The sequence below is a fragment of the Oncorhynchus mykiss genome, chromosome 7 (assembly GCF_057628025.1).
Source record: "Oncorhynchus mykiss isolate SJ-2025 chromosome 7, ASM5762802v1, whole genome shotgun sequence".
In the NCBI taxonomy this organism is placed as follows: Eukaryota; Metazoa; Chordata; class Actinopteri; order Salmoniformes; family Salmonidae; genus Oncorhynchus; species Oncorhynchus mykiss.
Window position 1 is genome coordinate 66,504,300 of NC_143028.1, and position 13,940 is coordinate 66,518,239.

Here is a 13,940-nt window from a genome sequence, read left to right on the forward strand (position 1 = left end):
GAAACTGCCTATTTCTCAGGCCCAGAAACTAGAATATGCATATAATTGACAGATTAGGAAAGGAAACACTCTAAAGTTTCCAAAACTGTCAAAATATTGTCTGTGAGTATAACATAACTGATATTGCAGGCGAAACCCTGAGGAAAATCAAACCAGGAAGTGGCCTCTATTTTGAAAACTCCATGTTCCATAGCCTGCCATTGCACCATTTAAAGGGATATCAACCAGATTCCTTTTCCTATTGCTTCCTAAAGGTGTAAACAGTCTTTAAACATAGTTTCAGGCTTTTATTTTGAAAAATGATCGAGAAAGATAACATTGTGTCATTGTATGGCCAGGTGCCAACAGCGTTTTGCTTGGCGTAACAGAGTTTGGGCAGCCATTGCCTTTCCCTCTCCTACTGAAAAGGACAGTTGCGGTTGATATATTATCGATTATATATTTAAAAACAACCTGAGGATTGATTATAAAAAACGTTTGACATGTTTCTGTGGACATTACGGATACTATTTGGAATTTGTCTGCATTGTCGTAACCTCTCTATCCTGTGGATTTCTGAACATAACGCGCCAAACAAACTGAGGTATTTTGGATTTAAAAATAATCTTTGTGGAACAAAAGGAACATTTATTGTGTAACTGGGGGGCTCGTGAGTGAAAACATCCGAAGATCATCAAAGGTAAACTATTAATTTGATTGCTTTTCTGATTTTGGTGACCAAGCTACTTGATACAAGGTGTTCATAATGTTTTGTTGAGCGATCGATACATTTACATAAATGCTTGTCTTGCTTTGGCTGTAAAGCATATTTTCAAAATCTGACCAGACAGGTGGATTAACAAAAGGCTAAACTGTGTTTTGATATATTGCACTTGTGATTTCATGAATATAAATATTTTTAGTAATATTATTTGAATGTGGCGGTATGCAATTCAGGGGTTGTTGATGACAATTATCCCGCTAAAGGGATGGGTAGCGTCAAGAAGTTTTAACCATACCCGTATGTCCAAGATTTTGTGTCCAACAGGTGAATTACAGAAGAAGGTGATTCACTCAATCCAACCAGGAGACTGGGTGTGGATCCAGTCCCTGAGGAGAAAAGACTGGAAGCAGACCAGTTGGGAAGGCTCATACCAGGTTCTGTTAACCACCGCCTTTGCCATTAGAACAGCTGAGAGAGCCACTAGGGACCACGTTACCCACTACAAAAAGGTAGGAACACATACAAGCACCGCTGATCACACACAGAGTTAGGGGAAGAACCGAGTACCAACAAGGTTCGGGGGTTACCTCCTTAACGAAGATCCCTTATTCCGACCTCTAATTACTGTGTGTGTTCTTAGAAGTGTGAGTATGGGGTGGTACCTAGCAGACTGACTAAGGGCAGGAGAGGGTTGGCGGTTTTTGGGAATATTAGGGACTCTGAGCTGCATCATAGTCTTGGTAATCTTTCTGATACATTCAGATCCACCACCTTCCTGTACTAACTATATGATGCCGTTGTCATTGATAAGAAGTAAAAGATAAACTATATAATACACTGACCATCAAGGATGAGTGACTTACAGAATAGGAGTCAAATAAGTTATCGGAGAACTCTGGGGTGGATACCTCACTGACTGGGTGGTTCGACAGTATGTTTGGAAAATTGATTTTTTTAATAATTACTGTGTTATGAGCTGCTTTCACCTGTATGAGTGTGTTGGTGTTGTGTGGTTTCTGTTTGATTCCGTGTGTGAGAGGTTTAATTACCAGGACTCTAGCGAGATCGATGACGCAGCAAATGATGAGGTGACAACTACATGCCTCCAAACCTAGTAGATGCCACTGATTCCTTCAACCATGAGGAGCCCATGCTGGATGAGACGATCTTCAATGTTTAGACAGACTGTTTATTTAATGAAGATTATAATGAAAATCCTAAAAAGAAGAGTTATTATTGAATATAGGCCTAGAACAGTCGTTGATGAGTATATGATGTAAATACATGTATTGGTTTTGTTTGCTTTTGTGTGACATTTATAATTCCAATAAAGGTTGAAATATTAGTGTGTAATATTTAGTTAAAGGGTTGATTGATAAGATCATTTATATGTTTAAAGTAATGACTAAAGGATTCCACCCTGAAATCATATAATTGTATAAAATGTGTTAAGAGTCATAGTCTAGGAGTTATAAAATGACTGTTTTTGCATTTTTGACTTCAGAACATTCTCTGAATAAAGAACCAACCTTTTGCAGAAATCTGGGACTTTGCCTAATTCTTATTAACCCTAGCTTTACAACCTAGGGGGGATTGTTCAAAGTTATAGTGATTGTTATCATATTTTGGATTGAAAATTCTTGTGACAGTGGTTTAAAGGAAAGTTCAGTATTTTCCAACCTAATGTAAGATGGCTCCTCGTACTGAAAGTAGTCTACGGGCCAGGATATTCTGTAATACATGGTTCGGTTTTCTTTAAACAGCCACTACAAACTTCAGCTAATTTTAGCCACAGCTAGCTAAAAAGCAACGGAAGTGATAGGGGAAAACACACAATACTGAACTTCCCTTTTAATGTGACTATCCATGCCAGCTGGACTTGATACAGGGTAAAATAAAAGTCTTCATCAGCCATACAGGTATAACACTGTCTACATACTGCAGGGTTAGACTGAATTGTAAAAATGCAACTGAAGGTAAACAGATTAGTAGAAGACATTATCATGGTATAAAAGGGATCTCTTCCACTTGTTTCCTTGAACCATTTAACCTAATACTTGCTGAACTGTGCACAATGCACTGTAGGTTTCTCACCGTTACCAAACACTGTAAGTAAGCTCTGTACCATACAGTGTTACTACAAATCCTTGCCATCCCTTTAACAGGGATTCTAACAGTGATTTTAACTGACAGACTAAATCATTGAGGCCGTCCCAAATGAGTTGTTCAGGTGGTCATTGCTAGTTTACATAATAGACATCAGAATGAAACCGCAAAGGCCTCTGGGAGTATGCTGTATTTTTGAATCCCAGCCATGCATTCCCCACTTTCATTTACACTTTTAAGTTGTGCAGTGCTAGGACACCTACCTTCTGTAACTGTGTCTCCAACTTGCTACACTCCTCTTTCTTCTGCTCGATGGCCATCTCCAGAGACTTGAGCTTGGATTCTTTCTTCAGGCTGGAGGAGGCCAGGGAGGAGGCATGCTCCTTCAGGTCAATGAGACAGGACTTCAGGGGGACAGACAGGGACAGCACTGACAGTTAGGACCAGTCCAGACCAGGTGGCACAGCACAGTAAAAACACTGAACAGTCCTAACTGGGTCACGCTACCAGAGGGAGCAGCGTTCCATGTATTGGAAAGGGTACAGTTATTTTGCTCACTGTTCACTGCCAATTGTTCATGCAATACACATGTACTGTATATTCACACAAACAAATACACACGCACACACGCACTGACCTCCTTCTCTGTTAATTCCATATGGAGGGTGTTGACTTTCTCCTTGAGGTCCTTGTTCTCCTTCTTATAGGACTCCACCTCGTCAATCCTCTCATTGTCCTCCCTCGCTCTCTGCTCCTTCAGTCTCTCTATTATCCGCTCCTGAGAGAGACACACATACACACATCCACACATTATGTCCACCATCAACACATTATGTCCACCATCAACACATTATGTCCACCATCAACACATTATGTCCACCATCAACACATTATGTCTAGCACAACACATTATGTCCACCATCAACACATTATGTCCACCATCAACACATTATGTCTAGCACAACACATTATGTCTAGCACAACACATTATGTCCACCATCAACACATTATGTCCACCATCAACACATTATGTCCACCATCAACACATTATGTCCACCATCAACACATTATGTCCACCATCAACACATTATGTCCACCATCAACACATTATGTCTAGCACAACACATTATGTCCACCATCAACACATTATGTCCACCATCAACACATTATGTCCACCATCAACACATTATGTCTAGCACAACACATTATGTCCACCATCAACACATTATGTCCACCATCAACACATTATGTCTAGCACAACACATTATGTCTAACACAACACATTATGTCCACCATCAACACATTATGTCCAACATCAACATATTATGTCTAGCACAACACATTATGTCTAGCACAACACATTATGTCTAACACAACACATTATGTCCACCATCAACACATTATGTCCACCATCAACACATTATGTCTAGCACAACACATTATGTCTAACACAACACATTATGTCCACCATCAACACATTATGTCCACCATCAACACATTATGTCTAGCACAACACATTATGTCTAGCACAACACATTATGTCTAGCACAACACATTATGTCTAACACAACACATTATGTCTAGCACAACACATTATGTCCACCATCAACACATTATGTTTACCATCAACACATTATGTCCACCATCAACACATTATGTCTAGCACAACACATTATGTCTAACACAACACATTATGTCTAACACAACACATTATGTCCACCATCAACACATTATGTCCACCATCAACACATTATGTCTAACACAACACATTATGTCTAGCACAACACATTATGTCTAGCACAACACATTATGTCTAACACAACACATTATGTCTAACACAACACATTATGTCCACCATCAACACATTATGTCCACCATCAACACATTATGTCTAACACAACACATTATGTCTAACACAACACATTATGTCTAACGCAACACATTATGTCCACCATCAACACATTATGTCTAACACAACACATTATGTCTAACACAACACATTATGTCCACCATCAACACATTATGTCCACCATCAACACATTATGTCTAGCACAACACATTATGTCTAACACAACACATTATGTCCACCATCAACACATTATGTCCACCATCAACACATTATGTCTAGCACAACACATTATGTCTAGCACAACACATTATGTCTAGCACAACACATTATGTCTAACACAACACATTATGTCTAGCACAACACATTATGTCCACCATCAACACATTATGTTTACCATCAACACATTATGTCCACCATCAACACATTATGTTTACCATCAACACATTATGTTTACCATCAACACATTATGTCTAGCACAACACATTATGTCTAACACAACACATTATGTCTAACACAACACATTATGTCCACCATCAACACATTATGTCCACCATCAACACATTATGTCTAACACAACACATTATGTCTAGCACAACACATTATGTCTAGCACAACACATTATGTCTAACACAACACATTATGTCTAACACAACACATTATGTCCACCATCAACACATTATGTCCACCATCAACACATTATGTCTAACACAACACATTATGTCTAACACAACACATTATGTCTAACGCAACACATTATGTCCACCATCAACACATTATGTCTAACACAACACATTATGTCTAACACAACACATTATGTCCACCATCAACACATTATGTCCAACATCAACATATTATGTCTAGCACAACACATTATGTCTAACACAACACATTATGTCTAACACAACACATTATGTCCACCATCAACACATTATGTTTAACACAACACATTATGTCTAACACAACACATTATGTCCACCATCAACACATTATGTCTAACACAACACATTATGTCTAACACAACACATTATGTCCACCATCAACACATTATGTCTAACACAACACATTATGTCCACCATCAACACATTATGTCTAGCACAACACATTATGTCTAACACAACACATTATGTCCACCATCAACACATTATGTTTACCATCAACACATTATGTCTAGCACAACACATTATGTCTAACACAACACATTATGTCCACCATCAACACATTATGTCCACCATCAACACATTATGTCCACCATCAACACATTATGTCCACCATCAACACATTATGTCTAACACAACACATTATGTCTAACACAACACATTATGTCCACCATCAACACATTATGTCCACCATCAACACATTATGTCTAACACAACACATTATGTCTAGCACAACACATTATGTCCACCATCAACACATTATGTCCACCATCAACACATTATGTCCACCATCAACACATTATGTCTAACACAACACATTATGTCTAGCACAACACATTATGTCTAGCACAACACATTATGTCCACCATCAACACATTATGTTTACCATCAACACATTATGTCTAGCACAACACATTATGTCCACCATCAACACATTATGTCTAGCACAACACATTATGTCTAACACAACACATTATGTCCACCATCAACACATTATGTTTACCATCAACACATTATGTCTAGCACAACACATTATGTCTAACACAACACATTATGTCTAACACAACACATTATGTCCACCATCAACACATTATGTCCACCATCAACACATTATGTCTAACACAACACATTATGTCTAGCACAACACATTATGTCTAGCACAACACATTATGTCTAACACAACACATTATGTCTAACACAACACATTATGTCCACCATCAACACATTATGTCCACCATCAACACATTATGTTTACCATCAACACATTATGTCTAGCACAACACATTATGTCCACCATCAACACATTATGTTTACCATCAACACATTATGTCTAGCACAACACATTATGTCTAACACAACACATTATGTCTAACACAACACATTATGTCCAACATCAACACATTATGTCCACCATCAACACATTATGTCTAACACAACACATTATGTCCACCATCAACACATTATGTTTACCATCAACACATTATGTCTAGCACAACACATTATGTCTAACACAACACATTATGTCCACCATCAACACATTATGTCCACCATCAACACATTATGTCTAGCACAACACATTATGTCTAGCACAACACATTATGTCTAGCACAACACACTATGTCTAGCACAACACATTATGTCCACCATCAACACATTATGTCTAGCACAACACATTATGTCTAGCACAACACATTATGTCTAACACAACACATTATGTCCACCATCAACACATTATGTCCACCATCAACACATTATGTTTACCATCAACACATTATGTCTAGCACAACACATTATGTCCCCCATCAACACATTATGTATACCACAACAAAACGATCTATATCAAAATCCGTAATACTTTTGAAAACATACAGTCTCTCTTCAGAGGAAAGACGAGCCACAAAACAACACTGAAAGCAAGTTATTGATCTATTGTGTGTTGCTCACATTTCCATCTTAACTCAGTAATGCATATCCAGGTCATGTGATCTGAAATTGTGGGCTCTGGTTCTAAGTTCTCCTACTGTAAAACTCTGGGCCCTGGTTCTAAGTTATCCTACTGTAAAACTCTGGGCCCTGGTTCTAAGTTCTCCTACTGTAAAACTCTGGACCCTATATTTCAAAGTTCTGTACCTTCTCAGAGAGTGCCTCCTCCAGGGTGGCCAGGGCAGTGTCAGTGTTACTGGAGTCAGTCTGCAGAGACTTCACCCTGTCCTTCAGGTTCCCCAGCTGCTTGTCCTTATCACACAGCTGCTCCTGCAGATTCTCAATCTGGGGAGGGGAGATAGAGAGAAAATTAGCATGAGGTCAAAATAACTGTAGATAGAGAAACTGCATTAAAAGTTAGTTAGTGTGAGTGATGTTCGTAGGCTAAAAGACTAGAGGGACTGTGGTTGTGTCCCAAAAGGCACTGTATTTGATATAGTCAAAAGTAGTGCACTATATAGGGAATACAGTGCCATTTGGGACATATGACTGTTATGGACTTTTTAAGCCTGTGAGAGGAAGTCTTTATTATTTTAGCCAAAGACATCAAATACTTTGGGATCTCTGAATTTAATTTAAGCTCTTTTAGATTTGCTGGTAATTGAGGGAGAGGAAAGAGAGAGAGACACAGTTTAGATGTAAATGACTATATACGGTATCTCCATTTTCACAGTGAGATGTTTTTCAAAGATAGTAAGAAATAAAACAAGATAGTCTAGCCAGAGAGAAAGAAAGAGAAAGAGGGATATCTGAGAAAGAAACCAATCAAAAATACAGAGACACCTTGTACTGACAGAGAGTATAGCCATAGCAGAAAAAGAGACAGAGAGAAAGATATAGTTAAAAGAGAGAGAAAGAACGGGAGAGAGAGGGAGAAAGAGAGATGGCCAGGGTGAGATAATAACCCTCAGTGTATATTTTTAGAACACATTAGAGGCAGTGTGGCAGAAACTCCCTCGTATCCTCCTTTTCTGTGTGTGTGTAGACACACTTTTAACCTGAGAACAGCACAGAGACACTTGATGGACAGAGCTACAACCATCCATTTGTATCCTCAGAGACCAACTAGCCCAAGCATGTGTCCCAAATAGCACCCTATTCCCTATTCAGTGCATTTCTTTCGACGAGGGCCAATAGGGGAGGCAACCCAGGTCTCAGGGAGACAGGGATCCAACCAAACAACCTGCACTGATATACAGCAAGCTCTCAAATAGGTTCTATGTAACAATTCTCAAGATTTTTCTCATTTCGGGGGAGGGCTTTCTTGTTGTTTTTTAAAATTTCATCTTTATGTAGGCTAGTTGAGAACAAGTTCTCATTTTCAAATGCGACCTGGCCACGATAAAGCAAAGCAGTATGACACAGACAACAACACATAGTTACACATGGAGTAAACAATAAACAAGCCAATAACACAATAAACAAGTCAATGACACAGTATAAAAAATAAAGTCTATATACAGTGTGTGCAAAAGGCATGAGGAGGAAGGCAATAAATAGGCCATAGGAGCGAAAAAATTACAACTTAGATTAACACACAGATTAACACTGGAGTGATAAATGAGTGGATGATGATGTGCAAGTAGAGATACTGGTGTGCAAAATAGCAGAAAAGTAAATAAAACAAAAACAGTCTGGGGATGAGGTAGGTAGATTGGGTGGGCCATTTACAGATGGACTATGTACAGCTGCAGCAATTGGTTAGCTGCTCAGAAAGTTGATGTTTAACTTCTTCGATATAGGGGGCGCTCTTTTAATTTTTGGATGAAAAACGTTCCCGTTTTAAACAAGATATTTTGTCACGAAAAGATGCTCGAATATGCATATAATTGACAGCTTTGGAAAGAAAACACTGACGTTTCCAAAACTGCGAAGATATTGTTTGTGAGTGCCACAGAACTGATGTTACAGAAAAAACCCAGATAAAAATACAATCAGGAAGTGCCGCATTTTTTGAAACCGCCTTATGGCAATGACTCCTTATATGGCTGTGGAGGAGCTAGGAGTCAGCTTACCTTTTCCACGTTTTCCCCAAGGTGTCTGCAGCATTGTGACGTATTTGTAGGCATATCATTGGAAGATTGACCCTAAGAGACTACATTTACCAGGTGGTCGCTTGGTGTCCTCCGTCGCAATTATTGCGTAATCTCCAGCTGCAGTACTTTTGCGTTTGCTACTGAGGAGAAACCCAACTGCCACGAATGATTTATCATCGAATAGATATGTGAAAAACACCTTGAGGATTGATTCTAAACAACGTTTGCCATGTTTCTGTCGATGTTATGGAGCTAATTTCGAAAAAAGTTTGGCGTTGTAAGTGACTGCATTTTCGTTTTCTTTTCTTAGCCAAACGTGATGAACAAAACGGAGCTATTTCTCTTACACAAATGAACATTTGCTATCTAACTGAGAGTCTCTTCATTGAAAACACTCGAAGTTCTTCAAAGGTAAATTATTTTATTTGAATGCTTTTCTTGTTTTTGTGAAAATGTTGCCTGCTGAATGCTAGGCTTAATGCTATGCTAGGCTATCAATACTCTTACACAAACGTGTCACGTTCTGACCTCTATTTCTGTTGTTTTGTATTTATTTAGTATGGTCAGGGCGTGAGTTGGGTGGGCAGTCTATGTTTGTTTTTCTATGTTTTGGGGCATTTCTATGTTTTCGGCCTAGTATGGTTCTCAATCAGAGGCAGGTGTCATTAGTTGTCTCTGATTGAGAATCATACTTAGGTAGCCTGGGTTTCACTGTGTGTTTGTGGGTGATTGTTCCTGTCACTGTGTTTGTCGTCACAGGATAGGACTGTTTTGCGTTCTCACATTTCTTGTTTTCGTTAGTTTGTTCATGTGTAGTGATTTATTAAAATATGAACAACCACCACGCTGCGCTTTGGTCCGCTTCTCCTCCTCCTACAGACGAACGCCCTTACAAAATGCTTGTGTAGCTTTGGTGAAAGCATATTTTGAAAATCTGAGATGACAGTGTTGTTAACAAAAGGTTAAGCTTGTGTTTCAATATATTTATTTAATTTCATTTGCGATTTTCATGAATAGGAAACATTGCGTTATGGTAATGAGCTTGAGGCTATGATCACGCTCCCGGATACGGGATTGCTCGACGCTAGAGGTTAAAGTTGGTGAGGGAAATAAAAGTCTCCAACTTCAGCGATTTTTGCAATTCGTTCCAGTCACTGGCAGCAGAGAACTGGAAGGAAAGGCAGCCAAATGAGGTGTTGGCTTTGGGGATGATCAGTGAGATATACCTGCTGGAAAGTGTGCTACGGGTGGGTGTTGTTATCGTGACCAGTGAACTGAGATAAGGCGGAGCTTTACCTAGCATAGACTTATAGATGACCTGGAGCCAGTGGGTCTGGCGACGAATATGTAGTGAGGGCCAGTAAACTAGAGCATAGAGGTCGCAGTGGTGGGTGGTATAAGGTGATTTGGTAACAAAACGGATGGCACTGTGATAGACTGTATCCAGCTTGCTGAGTAGAGTCTTGGAAGCTATTTTGTAGATGACATCGCCGAAGTCGAGGATCGGTAGGCTAGTCAGGTTGACTAGGGTACGTTTGGCGGCGTGAGTGGAGGAAGCTTTGTTGCGAAATAGAAAGCCGATTCTAGATTTGATTTTGGATTGGAGATTAATATTAATCATAATTAATATTAGTCTGGAAGGAGAGTTTATAGTCTAGCCAGACACCTTGGTATTTATAGTTGCCCACATATTCTAGGTCGGAACCGTCCAGGGTGGTGATGCTAGTCGGGCGGGCGGGTGCGAGCAACGAACGGTTGAAAAGCATGCATTTGGTTTTACTAGCGTTTAAGAGCAGTTGGAGGCCACAGAAGGAGTGTTGTATGGCATTGAAGCTCGTTTGGAGGTTAGTTAGCACAGTGTCCAAGGAAGGGTCAGAATTATACAGAATGGTGTCGTCTGCGTAGAGGTGGATCGGGGAATCGCACCCGCAGCAAGAGCGACATCGTTGATATATACAGAGAAAAGAGTCGGCCCGAGAATTGAACCCTGTGGTACCCCCATAGAGACTGCCAGATGTCCGGACAACATGCCCACGAATTTGACACCAACTACAACTCTGTAGTTGGGCCAAAATGGGCCAAAATACCAGCAACAGTGTGTGAAAACCTTGTGAAGACTTACAGAAAATGTTTGACCTCTGTCATTGCCAACAAAGGGTTTATAACAAAGTATTGAGATAAACTTTTGTTATTGACCAAATACTTATTTTCCACCATAATTTGCAAATAAATTCATTAAAAATCATACAATGTGATTTTCTGGATTTTTTTCTCATTTTGTCTGTCATAGTTGAAGTGTACCTATGATGAAAATTACAAGCCTCTCTCATCTTTTTAAGTGGGCAAACTTTTACAATTGGTGACTGACTAAATACTTTTTTGCCCCACTGTAGGTCTGTAAGTTGGGGTTTAGGATGTCACCCCCTTTGAAGAGGGGGATGACCGCGGCAGCTTTCCAATCTTTAGGGATCTCGGACGATACGAAAGAGAGGTTGAACAGGCTGGTAATAGGGGTTGCAACTATGGCGGCGGATAGTTTTAGAAAGAGATGGTCCAGATTGTCTAGCCCAGCTGATCTGTACGGGTCCAGGTTTTGCAGCTCTTTCAGAACATCTGCTGTCTGGATTTGGGTGAAGGAGAAGGCAGCTGCGGGGGAGGCAGAGCTGTTGGCTGGGGTTGGAGTAGCCAGGAGGAAGGCATGGCCAGCCGTTGAGAAATACTTATTGAAATGTACTATTATCATGGATTTATCAGTGGTGACCGTGTTACCTAGCCTCAGTGCAGTGGGCAGCTCAGAGGAGGTGCTCTTGTTCTCCATGGACTTTACAGTGTCCCAAAACTTTTTGGAGTTATAGCTGTAGGATGCAAAGGTAATTACTTTTAAAGAATGACCAGGCATCCTCGACTGACGGGATGAGGTCAATATCCTTCCAGGATATCCGGGCCAGGTCGATTAGAAAGCCCTGCTCGCAGAAGTGTTTTAGGGAGCGTTTGACAGTGATGAGAGTTGGTCGTTTGACCGCGGGCCCATAGCGGACGCAGGCAATGAGGCAGTGATCGCTGAGATCCTGATTGAAAACAGAAGAGGTGTATTTGGAGGGCATGTTGGTCAGGATAATGTCTATGAGGGTGCCCATGTTTATGGATTTAGGATTGTACCTGGTGGGCTCCTTGAAGATTTGTGTGAGATTGAGGGCATTTAGCTTAGATTGTAAGACTGCCGGGGTGTTAAGCATATCCCAGTTTAGGTCACCTAACAGAACGAACTCTGAAGTTAGATGGGGGGCGATCAATTCACAAATGGTGTCCAGAGCAAACCTATGTCTGATTCTCAAGATTTTTCTAATTTCGGGGAGAGCTTTCTTGTAAACCTGTCTGAGTCAAATGTATCAAATGTTTCCCTCAGATTTGCTCTTAGGCGAGTAGCTGAGGCCCTCCGAGTCGCTATCCATTACACGTATTTCTACTGAAAAGCATGTTATGCCTAAAAGCAGAGCTAGGCTCCCCCACTTCCAGTACTGTAAGCAATGGTTGGAGAAAACAATGTTGTTCACTGATGCCGTCCATTTAAACAAACTAGTGAACAATCGCAGTCTACCTTAACCAATCCCTGATCCTTAACCATGACCCTAAATCCCTGACTGCTGCCCCCTGCCCCTAACCTTCTTCTGCAGGACATTGATCTTCCTCTCCTTGACCTCCAGCATGTCCTTCATGTCTCGAATCTCTCCGGCCAGTGTACCCTTTTCTTCCGTCAGGTCCTGCAGCTGCTTGGTCTTCTTGTTCAGGAAGGACTCCTTCTCCTCCAGGCGCAGGCGCAGGGCGTCCACCTGGGAGGGGAGGGGAGGGGTCACAGGTCAAAGGTAAAATTTCACAGTTCAGAAATCAAATTCAATCAAATGGATTTCATAAAGCCCTTTTGACATTAGCAGTGGTCACAAGGTGAAAACCACCCCAACACCCAACCCACTGGAGGAAGTTTGTGAATGCTCCCCAAAGAGCAAAAGTGTTTAAGTGAGTCAAGTTGTCACAAAGTGCTTTCATAGTAACCCGGCTGAAGGGCATTTAACACTGAAGGGCAATGCTCAAAGTTCAACGGTATTATTATTGTCTAATTGACGAAGGAGAGTCCTCTCTGAAATACTTGGCATTTACAATACAATGTTCATTCCCCACTAAAGGGTATCGGGCAAGAGGGGAGGTGATACAGTTGAAGTCAGAAGCTTACAAACAGTTAGGTTGGAGTCATTAAAACTTGTTTTTCAACCACTCAACAAATTTCTTGTTAACAGACTATAGTTTTGGCAAGTCGGTTAGGACTATCTACTTTGTGCATGACACAAGTCATTTTTCCAACAATTGTTTACTGTCACGACTTCCGACTGCCGAAGTCTAACTAAAAATAAACAACATCCCATAAACCCCAGGTGGAAAAAATGCTACTTAAGTATGATCCCCAATTAGAGACAACTATAACCAGCTGCCTCTAATTGGGAATCATACAAATCACCAGCATAGAAAATCAAACCTAGAACCCCACATAGAAAATATAAACTAGAACAAAAACCCTAGTCACGCCCTGACCTACTCTCCCACTGTCTACGTGA

General features: G+C 40.4%; 1 protein-coding gene across 1 annotated transcript in view; it reads right to left on the reverse strand.

The window, feature by feature from the left end:
* LOC110528436 (ERC protein 2) overlaps positions 1 to 13,940 on the reverse strand; it is a 103,785-nt gene that overhangs the window by 30,266 nt on the left and 59,579 nt on the right. Inside the window, exons 8-11 of the mRNA XM_090241801.1 lie at positions 12,996 to 13,163; positions 7,445 to 7,582; positions 3,447 to 3,587; positions 3,073 to 3,213 (exon numbers count right to left, since the gene is read on the reverse strand). Of these exons, the coding sequence (XP_090097927.1) occupies positions 3,073 to 3,213; positions 3,447 to 3,587; positions 7,445 to 7,582; positions 12,996 to 13,163 (588 nt within the window). The remainder of the gene's footprint in view (positions 1 to 3,072; positions 3,214 to 3,446; positions 3,588 to 7,444; positions 7,583 to 12,995; positions 13,164 to 13,940) is intronic.